The sequence below is a fragment of the Anopheles nili genome, chromosome 2, assembly GCF_943737925.1.
Source record: "Anopheles nili chromosome 2, idAnoNiliSN_F5_01, whole genome shotgun sequence".
Taxonomy (NCBI): domain Eukaryota; kingdom Metazoa; phylum Arthropoda; class Insecta; order Diptera; family Culicidae; genus Anopheles; species Anopheles nili.
This window is the reverse complement of record NC_071291.1, coordinates 71,777,640-71,792,197: the sequence shown is the minus strand read 5'-3', so window position 1 is coordinate 71,792,197 and position 14,558 is coordinate 71,777,640. Positions and strand designations below refer to the sequence as shown.

Sequence of the window (14,558 nt, the reverse complement as noted above, 5' to 3'; positions counted from 1 at the left end):
AAAGGGTGGGCCAATGGTGGGCGCAAGGGAAAACCAAAAACAGAAAATCGGATATGATACCCGCTCATTAGGAGAGACGCTCGGTTGGCATCCCATTCGGTACGCGATGGGAAAATGCACCGAATTCGGGCAACGAGCTGGTGGAAAATGTATCTTTCTCCCGACTCGGCACGTGACGTATCAGAAAAGCATAATTATTCCATCTTCGACGCACCGGCGATTTCTCCCACACCTTTTCACACACGTGCGCTCGGGGTGGGTGGGCAGGCACGTGTTACGGCGCCTTCTACGATCCTTGGGCTGTTAATGGAACGAGGTAATGGGATTTAACCGAGCAGGTATTGACGCTGATGATGGATTTTAATTGGCAACACAATGGCGCTGATTTGAGGGCACGATGCGTGCGGATTATTGGTGTTTCTAGTGCAACGTCCTGGGACGATGGTTGCCAGGTGAACCATTGAATCCTGGATGCGATGCGTGGGAAAATGCGTCGGTGTATCGTTTTTTTTTAAGTTAGAAAACAATGCTGCTACTGTTCGAGTTATTTTGTGGAATAATTAGAAACTTTGGATAAATTTAGACTCTTTCTATTGTCTTTCTATTACTATCATAGCAAAATTACGCCATTTTGAGGCGATGTTTTGCTTTTCCATCGAACATCACTGTCACCTTAAAATCAACCACGCTAGTCGTTCACGTGTCTGCTATTTTCGACCACTCGCCCAACTTAGCGCGAAATCATCCCAATCACATGCTGACCACTCAATTCCGCGGTCGTATAATTATCGTAATTATCGAAGGCCCTCCGTACCGTGGGGGTGATAAAATTAAGCCCGTTAAATCAGGAAGCCGACGAGACGCTAATCTTATCAGGACCCCCCGACGGAATCGGTTATCAGTCAATCGAGCTAAGCACAACAGCTGTTTAAGCTGATTAAGGCTGTTGGTCAGTAGTCCATAAGTGATTAAAATAAGCATTCAATACTGTTTGAAGCTCAATATGAAATTACACGAATTTGAGGTGTTTCAGTTTTTTAGGGATGCTCAACATTTGTACCAATCTAGAATTTTGAAAACCCAACATTTGTGCCAATTTTGAATGGCGTGTACTGTTGAATTGAACTCTCTATTGACCCACGGTCTGTAAAACGAGCAGACAGTTGTTGCCATTCATGTAATCAACGTATCGTCTGCGGAAGTCAATATTCTAACTGTCTCGTGCCAGGTCTACAGAATGGGGGAGACGAAATGAGAGCGGTACACATTTACGAGTACTTCAAAAAAATAACACATTATAACGCAATCGACACGCTAGTTATCAGCACAATTACCTGTTGCGATATAAATGGCAAGACCCGAAACCCATTCGACCGCCAACGGGGGATTCCTGATAAAGGTGAACGCATCAGATAATAATCGTCGCGACTAGGTTGCGGCAGTGTTATTAAGGCGCTCGTTCGTAGAAAGCACGTCAGTAGACTTTTGGAGACTGCAAGCAGCTGCCCCGATACCTCTGGAGAGTGTGCCGTTCTTAAACACAATTCCAAGATGCAGAAGGTGCTGGCGTACCTGGCGCTCCTTGCCGCAGTGGTTGCATTGGCCCATGGACGTGAGTAATCGCTTGTCGGCAAGCGGGAGTATAGCGAGAGTTCACCGGCTGCGTTTACTCCACAGAATGCAGCGTCAATATCCGGACGAACTTGAACGCCCTAGAGCCGTTGTTCCTGCGCAACAATCAGATGTGGGCTCCTAATGGACCTGCGCTGCAGTGGAACGCTGGCGAGTCGACTTTGATCGCCTGTCCGGGCAACACCATCCAGAATAGTAGGTCCTTCACTTTGCGGTACAGATCTCATGCTAATCGCGTGTGTACTCCTTGATAGCTGGAACCGTTACGGCCACCATTCAGTGCGTGTCTGGCACGACGTTCAGCCTCGGAGGATCGAACGTGGACATCGCCAACGTGGCCTGTACGGCTCGTTCTACGGGATCGTTCCAGAACACGGGTCAGAGCTGCGGTGGTGCTGGAACCCTGCTGAACCTCGGTTTCGACGTCCCGAGCGTGGGTTTCGTGACGTACATTCAATCATGCTACAACATGCAGACTGCTTCCGTCATCTACACTCGTCACGTAATCCCTGGATCTGCCATTAACCGTAAGTGTGATGAGCCCTGGATTACGACAACCAACCAATCGAGTCTTCCCCATCCGCAGATAGCATCCAGGAGTCCTATCGCCCTTCGTTCAAGACCCAGGGCACAGCTTCCCATGTACAACCGGCCACTTCTTATACCACGGCCCAGCAAGGAATTCGCTTTGCACAGCTGCTAGGATCCCAGGCTCAGGCAGACCGCTTCATCACCAGCAGTTCGTACCTGTCCCGGGGTCATCTTTCTCCCGACGCGGACGGAATCTTCCGCCCGTGGCAGTGGGCGACCTACTTCTACGTCAATGTGGCACCTCAGTGGCAGGCCACGAACGCCGGCAACTGGTTGGTGGTCGAAAACGCAGCGCGCACTGTATCGGGTCGTCTGGATGAGGACGTACTGATCTTCAATGGTGCCCACGGTATCTTGACTCTGCCGCACGTGAATGGTCAGCAGATCCCGATCACGCTGGAAGCGGGTGGTATCGAGACGCCCAAGTGGTACTGGAAGATCATCAAGTCGCCGCGTACGAATGCCGCCATTGCGCTCGTCAACAACAACGATCCGTTCCGGACGAGCATGCCGGCGGGTGAGCTGTTGTGCCAGGATGTGTGCTCGCAGTATGGCTGGGCGAATGCGAATTACGGCAATTTTGCACGTGGCTACACCTACTGCTGCACGGTGGCGGATCTGCGCCGTGCCATTCCCAGCATTCCCGCCGAAGCTGACGCGGCTAACGTGTTGCGCTACTAAAGGTGGCTTGTTGTCGTATTTGTGACGTACCGAGGAAAATGGCTCTTTCATTAAAATGTTTTTTGCCCCGTTTGCTTACCAATTTTGAGTCAATTTTATTTGCGTCGCTTGTAAATTGATAACGAAGTTTGCAATACCATTCCGCAAAGATCGATATCAGCAGATTAGCTAGGCTTAATGCCATAGCGTGACGTTCGCAGATGATTGTGGTAAATGTGGACCATATAAAGATTTTGAAAAGATTTCAAAATAAATGCATCGATGCGTTAAAGTATTTTGAAATGTGTTGCAATTACTCGTAATATTTCACTGCTTCATGAAATATTTCATGAATGAAAGAAATAATGATATATTTCACGATGAAGAGAAAACAGCTAGTTTCACTGAAACCATCGTACCACCACTGTACTACGCTAAAGTTCAACAACTGTTCCGTATAACAGCACTCTGGTTGTAAATCAAAAACAATATACATCCTTACTATTCTTTGCGATTTTTGCATAATTATTTTTCCTTATTTTTACTTCTTTGCTTTCTCTGATTTTTTTCCAGTTTGTTTAAAAACTAAAATCATTAAAAATAAAAAATAAAACAAAACAATACAATAAAACTATAAAACATAAATAAAATGTTGTGCGTGAAATTTATATGACAATCAAATTAATGAAAATATGTTTCTTTAATTTTTGAAACCATTCGCCAACTCCGGGTAACAAACGTTTGTAAAGATTAAAAGCTGATTTTTTTCGACCATTGTTCATTCAACTGTTCGACGACCCGAAGCTGCCGTTGGACATCGGAAACCTTCGTGTAGCAAACAAAATTTTGATTGGTACCCCAACCGACTCGTACGATCCGGAGACCGCATTCGTATTTTGAACCGCGGGATGTAAGTAAGCATATTTTCCAGCGTGGTGCAAGTTCGTGCGTGGAGTGATTGCGAGTTTGAATTTTCAAACGTTTGTTCGTTAACCAGATAGCTTTTGAGCCTTTTCATCTAAAGAAGATTTTAAATCGTAAACTTGTCTCATTTGAAGTTAAGAAACTTCACGATCAATTGGCTATCCCGTGTAATTCAATTGGCATTAGTATTGATAGTAGTTAAAAGGAAGTGATAGAATTGTGATAGTTGTTACATTGCGATCGTGCAATTTTGCAGCAGAAGTTAAAAAAAAACGGCGAAAAGCAAATACCTTTCAAATTGTCCGGAAGAAAAAGGGTGTCGGCTAGTGAAGGTTGATACAGTGTGTGCGAAAGATTCCATATAACGGCAGCAGCATCGACACTCGGTGGTGGATGATGATCGTGTCGTTCCTATTTTCAACAACCATTATTTTGCAGCGGAAGTGCAACGTTGCATCATTCGCAAAGGTGGCTCGCGCGTGTGCAATCCCACATCACATGCTATTGCCTCAGAGTGTTATAACCGTTCATAGTAGTGGTCGCATTGAATAGGAATTCTTTCATTATTTGAAATTGTGTTCTTCCTTCCACTCTCTACCAAGCATAAAATAGTTCTCTCATCGTGGTTAAGCGAGTGTTTCTGTGCGGGAAGATCTTGACCGGCGTGTGTTTGCGTTTTGATGTGCAGTGACCAAGTTATGATGCGTTTTTAAAAATAGAATCCTTAAGCTGACCGACATTTGGGCACATTAGTGTTTCTCTGTCCCTTGGCCGCTGTTGCAAGCGATCTTGAGCAAGCTTTTTTACCGCGAAAAGGGCGAAAGTTAGGCATGGTGTGCGGCACACGAAGATGATCTCATTTTATTTGAAGCGCTGCAGCGAGAAGCCTTGACGTCGTGCTCATGAATAAGCGAATAATTCGGATCTACTTTGAGCAAACTAGGAGAAAGAAAACGCTGATATTCTGAACATTTTTCACCTTTACATTGTGTTGCGCACCTTGAGCTTTAAAGCGTTGCACGTAATGCGCGAGAATAGTTTTACGTCGTCAGATATACTGTTGTGCTGAGCAAAGGTCTTGCCTTTAGTTGAAATTTTCAAAATAACTTCTCTTGAACCGTCAGGCAGAACTACGTGTGCAACTTACGTACGTTACACGTTTGCTTCGTTCTTTAATTTTGACAGAGAAGTTGAAAAGCAGTTAATTGTTTTTCCTTTTCCTCTCCCAAACGTAATTTGAATAATGCAGCGTATTCTAGTTGGCGCTGCCTTCGCACTTTTGTGATGAAATTGCATTAATTAAAGTGAATTTACTTCCTCCAGAAAATAGCCAGTGAGTGAAAATTAGCTATTAACCGGTGTTTCGAAACCGCAAAAAGTGCCCCAGTGAAAAGCCCAAAATCAACTAAAAAAGAAAGAAAAGTTCGAAAGGCTTCGTTTGGCATCCAGACGCGGTGCGGTGGTGTTGGTGATAAGAAGTGCTTCCAGAGTGCATTCGCGTTACGCGCCGGCCGGCTTTTCATTCATCTCGCGTACGCAAGCGACGAAACTGAAAACGCGCAAAGCAACGATGAATCATCGCAGCTGGGGACCGGTGCAGCTCGCACTGCTGCTCGTCGTGCTTGTCGGAACAATGGTTGAAAGTAAGTGTTACAGAGGGTTGCCGATCTGCACTCGGCTCAACCTCTCCGTCCGCAATTCACACTCCGTAAGGAACAAAAGTTTTCCTGAACGCTTCCGGCCATCACGAGAAGATGAAGCAGATGAAAGCTTTTTTTCTCTACGAGTGCGCCATTGCAGTATTTGTTCAGGCGAGTGTCCTGCCGACACTTGATTAGAATATTATCTTTTCCACCTCACGCGCGGGTGGGCAAATGCCATGACAGTGCGCTAATTAGTTTATGTCACCTGATTTACGAGAAACCCGCACAGCATGAGCGCGCAACATAAACATGTTTGTTGACGTTCGCGCTTTCGTCACGGAGCTGTGGCTCGGCCTCATGCCGGGTGAGATTCCTACGAAAGCGTACTCGAAAGCCCGCAAACAACCTTTCGCTGCTATCGCCCTTTCCCTGCCCAAAAACGTAACAGAAGAACGGATTGTCTTCTCTGGATTGTTTATGCTGCGATATGCTCCAATCTCGTCGGAAAGATGAGCGAAAACAAACGAGATAAACAGAGCACTAAATGCCGGTGCATTGAGACATTTCGGGCGTTTCGGGATGTACGGAGCATCCTCCCAACGCGATGGTGAAAGGGCAGAGATAAAAATGATATTTTGATGCCTGCTTCTCCCCCCCACTTGGGGGAGACCAAGCGAGACATCATAAGATAGGTTTAAAATGGTATTACTACGACGGTTGACAGGTAGAAGTTGGCCATGACAGCGCGGGAAGCAAATCTGACAGCAGAAAGGGAAGAATCGTAATGTTTCCTTACCAATCTCTTTTTGAAACAGTGTGTGGCATTCTGCTCAAGAGATTTGCTACAATTGAAGCGTGTTATTTTATGGTAAAAGTACTATGTTGCTACAGGGTGCAATTTTTAATGAAAAAAAGGGCCGTTATGTGGAACACTCATTGCCAGCGTTGCTAACACAAATAAATATTATCATTTCATGACGACGAAACTAATATTGCGTTCCCACCTTGCTGCCATGATAACGAAAAAAAAGCTCAAACACGCGTTTCGTTTGGTGAGATAATTACACCCACGTAAGCTTTTCCCCGCTTATCTCATCGGCAGCCGTTTGCGGGTTAAAGTAATTGGTATCAGACCGAGATTTGCACATATAATTGGGAAGTTCAAAGGACCATACACTCGCGCAAGGATATGAGCAAATTTGCCGCTCCAAAAGCCACAACCAATGCTTTCCGCCTCCGGGATGGTGGATCCCACTGGAAGTTCGTAGAGCAAAACTACATCCATGGACTAAAGTTCGTCCATTTTATTCAGTTTTGTAACGAACGACGGAGAACGAGCAGCATTCATGCACGGTACTGACACGGATCATGCTGAAGTTCGGTGCGCTGTGAACATACCTCCGGCGTTTGCTACTGGATCCCGCAGCCGTGTTTAGAATCCCTTCGTGCTCGGTCCCATTCTGTGCGCTCGTTGAAATTTTATTCATCCAGAGGTTTGCGAGCATTTCCCGAAAAGTTACGCCTCAGACACACGCTGATGTTCACCTACTTGGGGCTAGAATCGGAATCCACAACCGGAATACCATGACTGGCGGCGTGGAGCGCACTTTTATAGGCCCTATCATATCCGCTCGTGTAGTCTCGGTTCTCGAGGGAGATAAAAATACGCACCAGATTCATTATCTGCGCTCGTTTGGCTGAGGCACTGCGTCTGAGATATTAAACAAAAACGAAGGGAAATAAGCCCTCGCCACAACTCAAACAAAAGCGGTTAATTACCGCGAGATAGATCACTTATCAAAATAACAAAACCCCGATGTGTGCGGTAACTCGCCGTTGTGTAAGAGCTGTAGATTCTTTCTACCTGTTTGCCAGTGCGTTATAGGGCGCCATTTGTTTTTTGAGCATGAAGAGGGCTTTTTCCACCGACCGGAGGTGTAGGCGGTTCCTGTCAGGATCGGAGAGTTCCGCTTCCTGCCAGCGAGCGTTTATGTAATTATTAACGAGTACCATTACCTCGGCCGCTCGCGAAACAGGCGCCTGGTTTACGACTTTTCAGGGTCGCGGGTGCCGCCATCGAGAATCGTTATCAAACTTTTTTAATGGACATCCCCGAGCCGCAGGTATGCGCTGGGGGTTGGCGAAAAAAAAACCATCCACCAAACCAAAGGGAGGTTCTTCTTTCCGAGCCATCAAGGGAGATCCCGGCTTCCTGGGTTCGGTCCGTATGGGCTTGGGAATTGCGTTTGAGCTTCCGTTTTTCCGGTCCCTTTGCCAAAGTCAGCCTACAGTGAATTTTCCCGCCCGGGACTGGTCGATGTTGGTACGTTTTTTCCACCCCCACTAGGCAAGGTGAGCTAGGACCGGGTGTGGCTTTGGTAAATTGAAAGTGAAAGCACTTTCGCGATATCTTTCTCCCCAACCTCGGCGTTTTGGGGTGTGTTTTGGAAAAATCATAAAATTCTTTACAACGTTAATCCGACGTGGCTGATGGGTGTACTTCGCGCGTCTGCTAAAGACTGCCGACTGCCGGCGTATAACGGAATTTAGCGAATTATGCTTCCAATCGGGTGCATTTACATAATTCAATATGAAAACGCGCGTGGCTTGTGGGGCGTCTCAAGGTCGCGTCTGAGAGAAACTGAGTTACGTATAAAAGGTGGGGGCTTTAACGTGCAAATAAGAGGATCGAATCGTGTTGAAAATTTGTCGAATCATGCAGCAAAAAATCTAAATTCCTATTTGTGGAATGAAACAAGCAAAAAAAAAACGGAAACGTTTTAACACTGATACTGGTTGGTAAGCACAAAAAAAACAACAAACAACTCCTCTACCCGTTCGTTTCGGATGTAGGGAGATTTTTTTTGTTCTTCAACGAACGGAAAACGATCCCAGTTTGAAATATGTTACCGGTTGCCGATCCTCGATCTTGGAGCAGATTTGCTGTTGAGTCTGCTCCATTTTGTGAGCCAAACCTCTCGAGATATCTCGCCCATCCCGGGGGGTTGGTTGGCTGTATTAGTGGCTATGCGTGCATGTATTTTTTCTCCCTTTCGTTGTCCAGCTTCATATTTCGTCCAACACAGCCTCGATGTGGGGTTTTGTAAATAAATCATTGAAATGAAAGACATCGCGCTTTCGCACGGACGCCATAATTTGCAAAAAATGTACGAAAGAAAACAGCCACATGGAAGGAAGAAGTCCCAATAACACCCTGTGCTGGGTTGACCCACTCCATCACCACACACGGTCACACGAAGCGGTGTCGGTGTCTAATTTCTTTCTAATGAAGCTCTGGCACTCTGGAGTGGGGCGGAATGTTCGCCGCCAGTATAAACCATATGTGCGCGATCTGCACGGAATGATCATTCGCGATCGCCTGCCCGGACGCATGGTTAGGGCGCACGGATGTGGAAGTCCTCCATTAGGTTCATTCGCCTTTTTTTTACGTTCGCCTTTACCCGCCGAACATTAAACATGCCTCGCGGCCAGGCCAATGTGGAGACGACGCACAGCATGTGCGGCTTCCGGAAACGTTCGGTTCGATGCGAAATGAAATAAAAATTCTTCAACCCCCTCGAAAGGGATTCGCTGATGCTTGAGATTGAGAGATGATATAACTTTTTCGTTTGCTGCTGCGGATTCGGTTGGGCACAGCGAAATTTACGATCCATGGTTTATTGCTTTATTTTGACGTCGAATATGTGCAAAAAAGTTAATGTTCTGTGCTTAATTTTCGAAAGGTAAATAATTCTCATTTATCCTTCATTAATTTGCCGCTTCGGTTCAGTCATTTTTTCACTTCTTTTTCATATATTTACTAACGTTATAGTTACTATCGATTTTTGCAGTTTAAAATTCATTCCGTTCAAAATTTACACTTTAAAGGTAACATTCAAAATTCACCGTATTCATTTTAATACATAAAATGAGCGAAATTAAATGGAATTTATTTTATTTACACTCCAAAACAATAATTAAACTCGCCATCCCAGCTCAAATTTATTCATTCCGGGAAGCCTAAGCGTCCTGAATTCGAATGAAGTGCAAATAACAGCACCTTTCCCCAGCTACCGTTGTTGTACAGGTGAGAATCGCGACGACGGAGCGATGTTTCCGGCCAAGGTGAAAACCGCGGACCAAACTCCGTTGAACGGCCGCCTTGCCGCCGAAATGAAGCGTGTAGTACCTTTTTAATTAAATCCCAATTAGTGTACCTTTACCGCGCGCTCGGACGCTCCGGCGCAGGTTTACCCGCAAGGTTACTATTTAGCACGGCCAGCCCCCATTCACGGTAGGTTACGTAATAGGGGCTTGTTTGGGAGACTGCCTCTGCCCGCAAGGCCCGCAGGAAGAAGCTACCCAACAACGTGGATCATCGCGGCCCACAAGTGAAATTAAAAATACTCACACGAACGCGCGCGCGCGCGAGTCGGTTGGGTTGGTGGATTTGTGGAAAGTATCCTCCACGCTGGGAGCCCTCCAACATTCGACACACCTCGCCTCACGGTGCCCTTAAATGGGGCTTATCGGGAAAGCACGGCTCCCCGAAAATCCCCGCGTGCGGTTAATATTCGTAAAGTATCCGAACAAATTATGCCCTCGCGCTCGGCAACGTACCCAGGCTGCCCGATGGAGATACGCCGATTAATTATGGCTTTTAAGCGGCAAGAAGAATAGAGAGAATGAAACGGTGTGGGGAAACGGCAGAAGTTTGGTCGAACAAATACTCTCACACACATAATCTGTCGGTGTTTAATTTTTCGTGGTCCAACCGAGGGATCCCGCGGGATGCGAGAAAATTCCGCCTCAGTTACTGACGTTCGCGTTCGTTGGTGGGTCCACCAAAAACGAAACAAAATGCCGACACGACGCGAGTTCGGTCGCCTGGGGATGGGATATTTTTAAACTGAAGAGTTATGAAACATTGCCGCAGTTATCTCAATTAAAGGTTGCACGAGTGCGACCCGCGAGCGCGCGCGCACGAGCACCCCCTCGGGCTAATGAGTAACTCCCCGGATGATTCTGAGGCGATCTCCTAATTGAACGTGTGGTGTTGTGTCCGCAAGGAGTACACCAGACGTCCGTCGGTTGATGTCTTGAGTGTCTCGTAGAGATACAGAGGGAGAGAGACTCATATTAGAGAGATTTGAGAAAAAAGCAAAGCAAACATCGGCACCAAAAGAGGTCTACAAGACCAAAGCACCTCCGGGGATGTAGTTTCGAAATCCCTCTGGTTGTGATTGACCTCAGGGAGGCCAAGGCTTTGGAGTGAGGATTAGTGCTATATCGGTCAAACAAGACACCTGGATTAAATCGACCCCAAGGTGGACAAAGTTGTACCAGCAATTAGACCACGCGCACATCGATCGTAGATACTCGAACCAGCCAAATGGTGTTTGCAGAGCTCTCGAGTTGGTCGCGAATAGGCGTACAATCGCGTCCTCCATTCGCCGTACAATAAAGCGATACACCGAGCCGACCCTTCTTTCGAAGTACTCTGGAGAGTAGAGCGCTTGTGCAGGTTTCGCCCTCGGTTGTTCGTCATTAGATACGCGTATCTGATTTTATATTGTTACTCGTCTCCACACCGAGATAAAACTATGATTTACACAGCACCCACGCCGGTTTTGTGTGCTTTTTCCACCCTTCGCTGGCGAACAGATACGGCGAGATAATGCACAACAAGATACTCTCAAGAAACAGTTCGTCCCTCGCTAGTAGCCTAATTCTGTCCCAGCGAGCCCGAGCGCTGTTCACTCCCGTATAAAGTAATTGAAAGTTAATTTCTGTTTTATTGGTGAAATACATTAAATAAATTAATGTACACCCTTGCGCGCGTGGTTCCGGGGTGGTTCGGAGTCGGTTCTTGGCCGTCAGTTTCGAACACATTAGAGACGGCACGGTTTCGTTGTGGTCGTGTGCTAACCCCTCGCTTCGTGGGCTGGCTAAATCAATCGTTATAGCTTGCGGTGGTATTGACCGGCTAAATGGGACCATTTTTGGGCCTGCCGTATCGACGATGTGTTGTTGATGGCCGTCCAAAAAGGGGACCGGCACGGAAAGTTAAGCTAAACGCATTTTATCATGCCACGGTAGGGCGTATTTTTCGCCCAAAGTAGCAAATGCGAGAATACTTTGCTGGTGTTGCTCTAACGACGTTATTTCGTGTTTTTTTCGTTCAAAACCAAAGTTTGCCATGAACCAAGGCACACTTTGGTTAAGTGAATACGAAGTGACAGTACCAACTGGCAGACGCTGGTGTTTAGTATCATTTTACTATGTATCGACAAAATTTTAAAACAAACGTGTCGAGAAAACACATGAATGCCTATGGGGGAGTTTTCCCGAAACCCCGAAGCAACGCTTGATTTCTTTATTATGAACGAATAATTGCCATTAATAAAGCTAATGGCGTGTCAAAACTTTAAACCAATTGATTCATCAATTGATTGAGAACCGGCGCTTGGGGTAATGAGAGTGCGAAGCCCGGTGCATTAGCATATTGAAAATACACCAAAACCACAACGGGCTCGAGTGTCCTGAGGGGTTTATTAAATTTCTGTGTAATCATCCATCACACATAATGGCGCACACGGCCATCGATGATAGGCAGAACTGGAGTGTAAACATGGTGGTGCGTTTCCTCGCCATCCTAGTTGATGGTACTCCCGCGCAGTTCGATTGATGATTGAATTTCAATCATTATGAGCTACGAAAATTATCACCCAGAGCCGGTTCGGTAGCAAATTAAACAATCAAGGCTCAAGTTAATGTGACAAAATTACATGCTCATATGTTGGAGGGTGATGGCCATCCGCATCAGAGCCATTTTCAAATTCTTTGTTCCTCCAAATTGCGACTGCTAGGGTCAAGATTCATTTATTTATTTTCCATTCCGGGTGTTCCCTTGTTATGGTTGTGAATTATACACCTCAACAAAAAATCCTTTGTTGCGAGTGACTATCTCTACTCGGTTCAACATGTAACGAGCTTAAACTCCAGGAAAAAGAAACGAGAACAACGGATTTGCTAAAGGTTAAGCAATTCGCTGTTAGACGCTGTCGGAAGGGAAATGACGATGCTAATGAAAATTGCATTACTACCGCTCGGTAGTGAAGTAAATAGAGACTGTCGAGACGGAGACAGAGAGCATTGGACTGGACTGGATGCGAGCTTGTTCAAAGGATATCGATTTTATTCGAAGTCGCACCGGACAAAAATCAATATCCTGTTACACAGTGTTGCCGTACTGCCGTACTGCAGGACTACCTGATCAATCGAAACACTTTTCCATCGTGCGGAAGTCACGCCACGATGGAAAGTGATTAAAACGAGCATAAAAAACTGCCTGCATGATGCTTAAAGAGGAAGCATTAGAGAGAAAGCACATGTTCCTTGTTATTGCTGGCCCATCGAGTTCGAAAACAAATCATACATCGAGGATGGAGGTGAAACGCATGGAGAAGATCGTAAATTAATCTATTGATGCGCCCCCGGTCGACCCCACACGAGCGATGTCGTGTGTTCTCGTTCCTAGGAAACGTTCCAGCCACGCCAGTATGTGCCAGTCTAAACATAAAGTAATAACAAATGAGTCGAGTTTATGAAACTGCAGAATGATTGCGCGTTCCGGCATCACCCGCTGCACGGTCACGGTCTTCAATGGTGCACTCAAAGCATCGCAGCATCATCATCATCGAGTTCGGGTTGCATCGGGCGAACATCTGGAAATGTTTGGAGTTCTCGCTTGCATTCGATCGAATTTTTCCGATTCCCCCGATTCATAGACCACGCGTCGTGTGGGGAGAGAAAACGAACCTTTCCGAGCTAGCGAAGAAACTGTTATCGGTCGGTTTCGATAACGTGATCAAACATCCAGCCCCAGCGAGCGCTTGATGAGCTCGGCAGGTTCTAGTTTGGAACTTTTTTTTCTAGTTTGGAACCACATATACCGCCTCACAGGGCAGACGTAGTCGTGCCGACATTGTGGCGGGCTTCGAAGGGCCGATAAACAACTGTACACACGGACACACGACCACTACTGGGGGGGTTGACTATCAATCTAAGGTCGGGTAGTGGTGGTCGAAAGCAGAAAGTACCAACCACGGGGTTGCTTAGATACACTATAGGGGATGGTGACCGGGTTTCGAATCCCAGCAGGCGTAGACGTGGTTCTGGATGTGGGGTGGCGTCGGAATGGGAGCGTGGATGCCGAGTGAAATTTGAATTCAATTAAACTCGATGAACGTGATGGTTATTGATTATTCGTTGACCAGCCTGATCGGGAGCCCGAGGAGCCGGGTATCGATGGTGAATTGAAAGCACATTTCTTTCCTCGTTCACGGCTACCGTTTTACTTCTGTTCGATATCTTGTTTCTGTGTGTTCGATTGTGCGACATAAAATCGAAATATATCGAATGAGGAAATAATGGATGACATCTATTCTTAGAACCGATAATTAAGCCCCTATCATGTGCGTTGTTCGTGCATTATTCAGATAAGACCTTTGCGTCTCAAGATGATATCTGCAAAAATGGTGTTTATTTCTAACTAACTTTTGTGATACTGCGTGAACGAATTCGTGGAAGCTCTGCCAGATAGTAATGAAATTGATAAAACTGTGTTTATTTCTTACGCATGTGTCGATAAGCTTATCGAGACGTGATATCTCTACATCCACAAGTAAGACATGTCACCAGGAAACGTAATTCTTGAATAGCTGTCTTCGGGGCCAAATCTCTAATTTTCGACACAACCCACCCAACTAGACGATTCTTTCGATCTACTTCTACTTTGCTCCCATCGCAACAAATCACAGTCACCCAAAGAGCTCCGTTTTCGAGCGGTTACGGATCAATTTCCAATCACCAATTGAGAGTTTCTGGACGGCATTAAGCCTGGCTTAGTGTTCTTCGAACTCGAGCCCCTGCGCTGGTTGGTAGGTTTATTTTTCACGCCCCGGACCTAAACCATCGAGCCCGGACGAACCGACTGGACTGCTGCGTTCCATCTTCCCCGAACGTCACCGTGAACTATAAATATTTAAGAACATAGTAGAGTTCTTTCTCCAATTTCCTGCGGGCGACTTTGCTTGGGGTTTCATT

General features: G+C 46.2%; 1 protein-coding gene across 1 annotated transcript; it reads left to right on the top strand.

Annotated features, from left to right (window-relative positions):
* Positions 1-1,500: 1,500 nt before the first annotated feature.
* LOC128730904 (uncharacterized) lies at positions 1,501-2,904 on the top strand. The gene is made up of 4 exons (XM_053823993.1): positions 1,501-1,612; positions 1,678-1,827; positions 1,887-2,159; positions 2,219-2,904. Exons 1-4 carry the CDS (start codon positions 1,552-1,554, stop codon positions 2,902-2,904), a joined length of 1,170 nt encoding a protein of 389 aa, XP_053679968.1. The 5' UTR covers positions 1,501-1,551.
* The last annotated feature ends 11,654 nt before the right edge of the window (positions 2,905-14,558 follow it).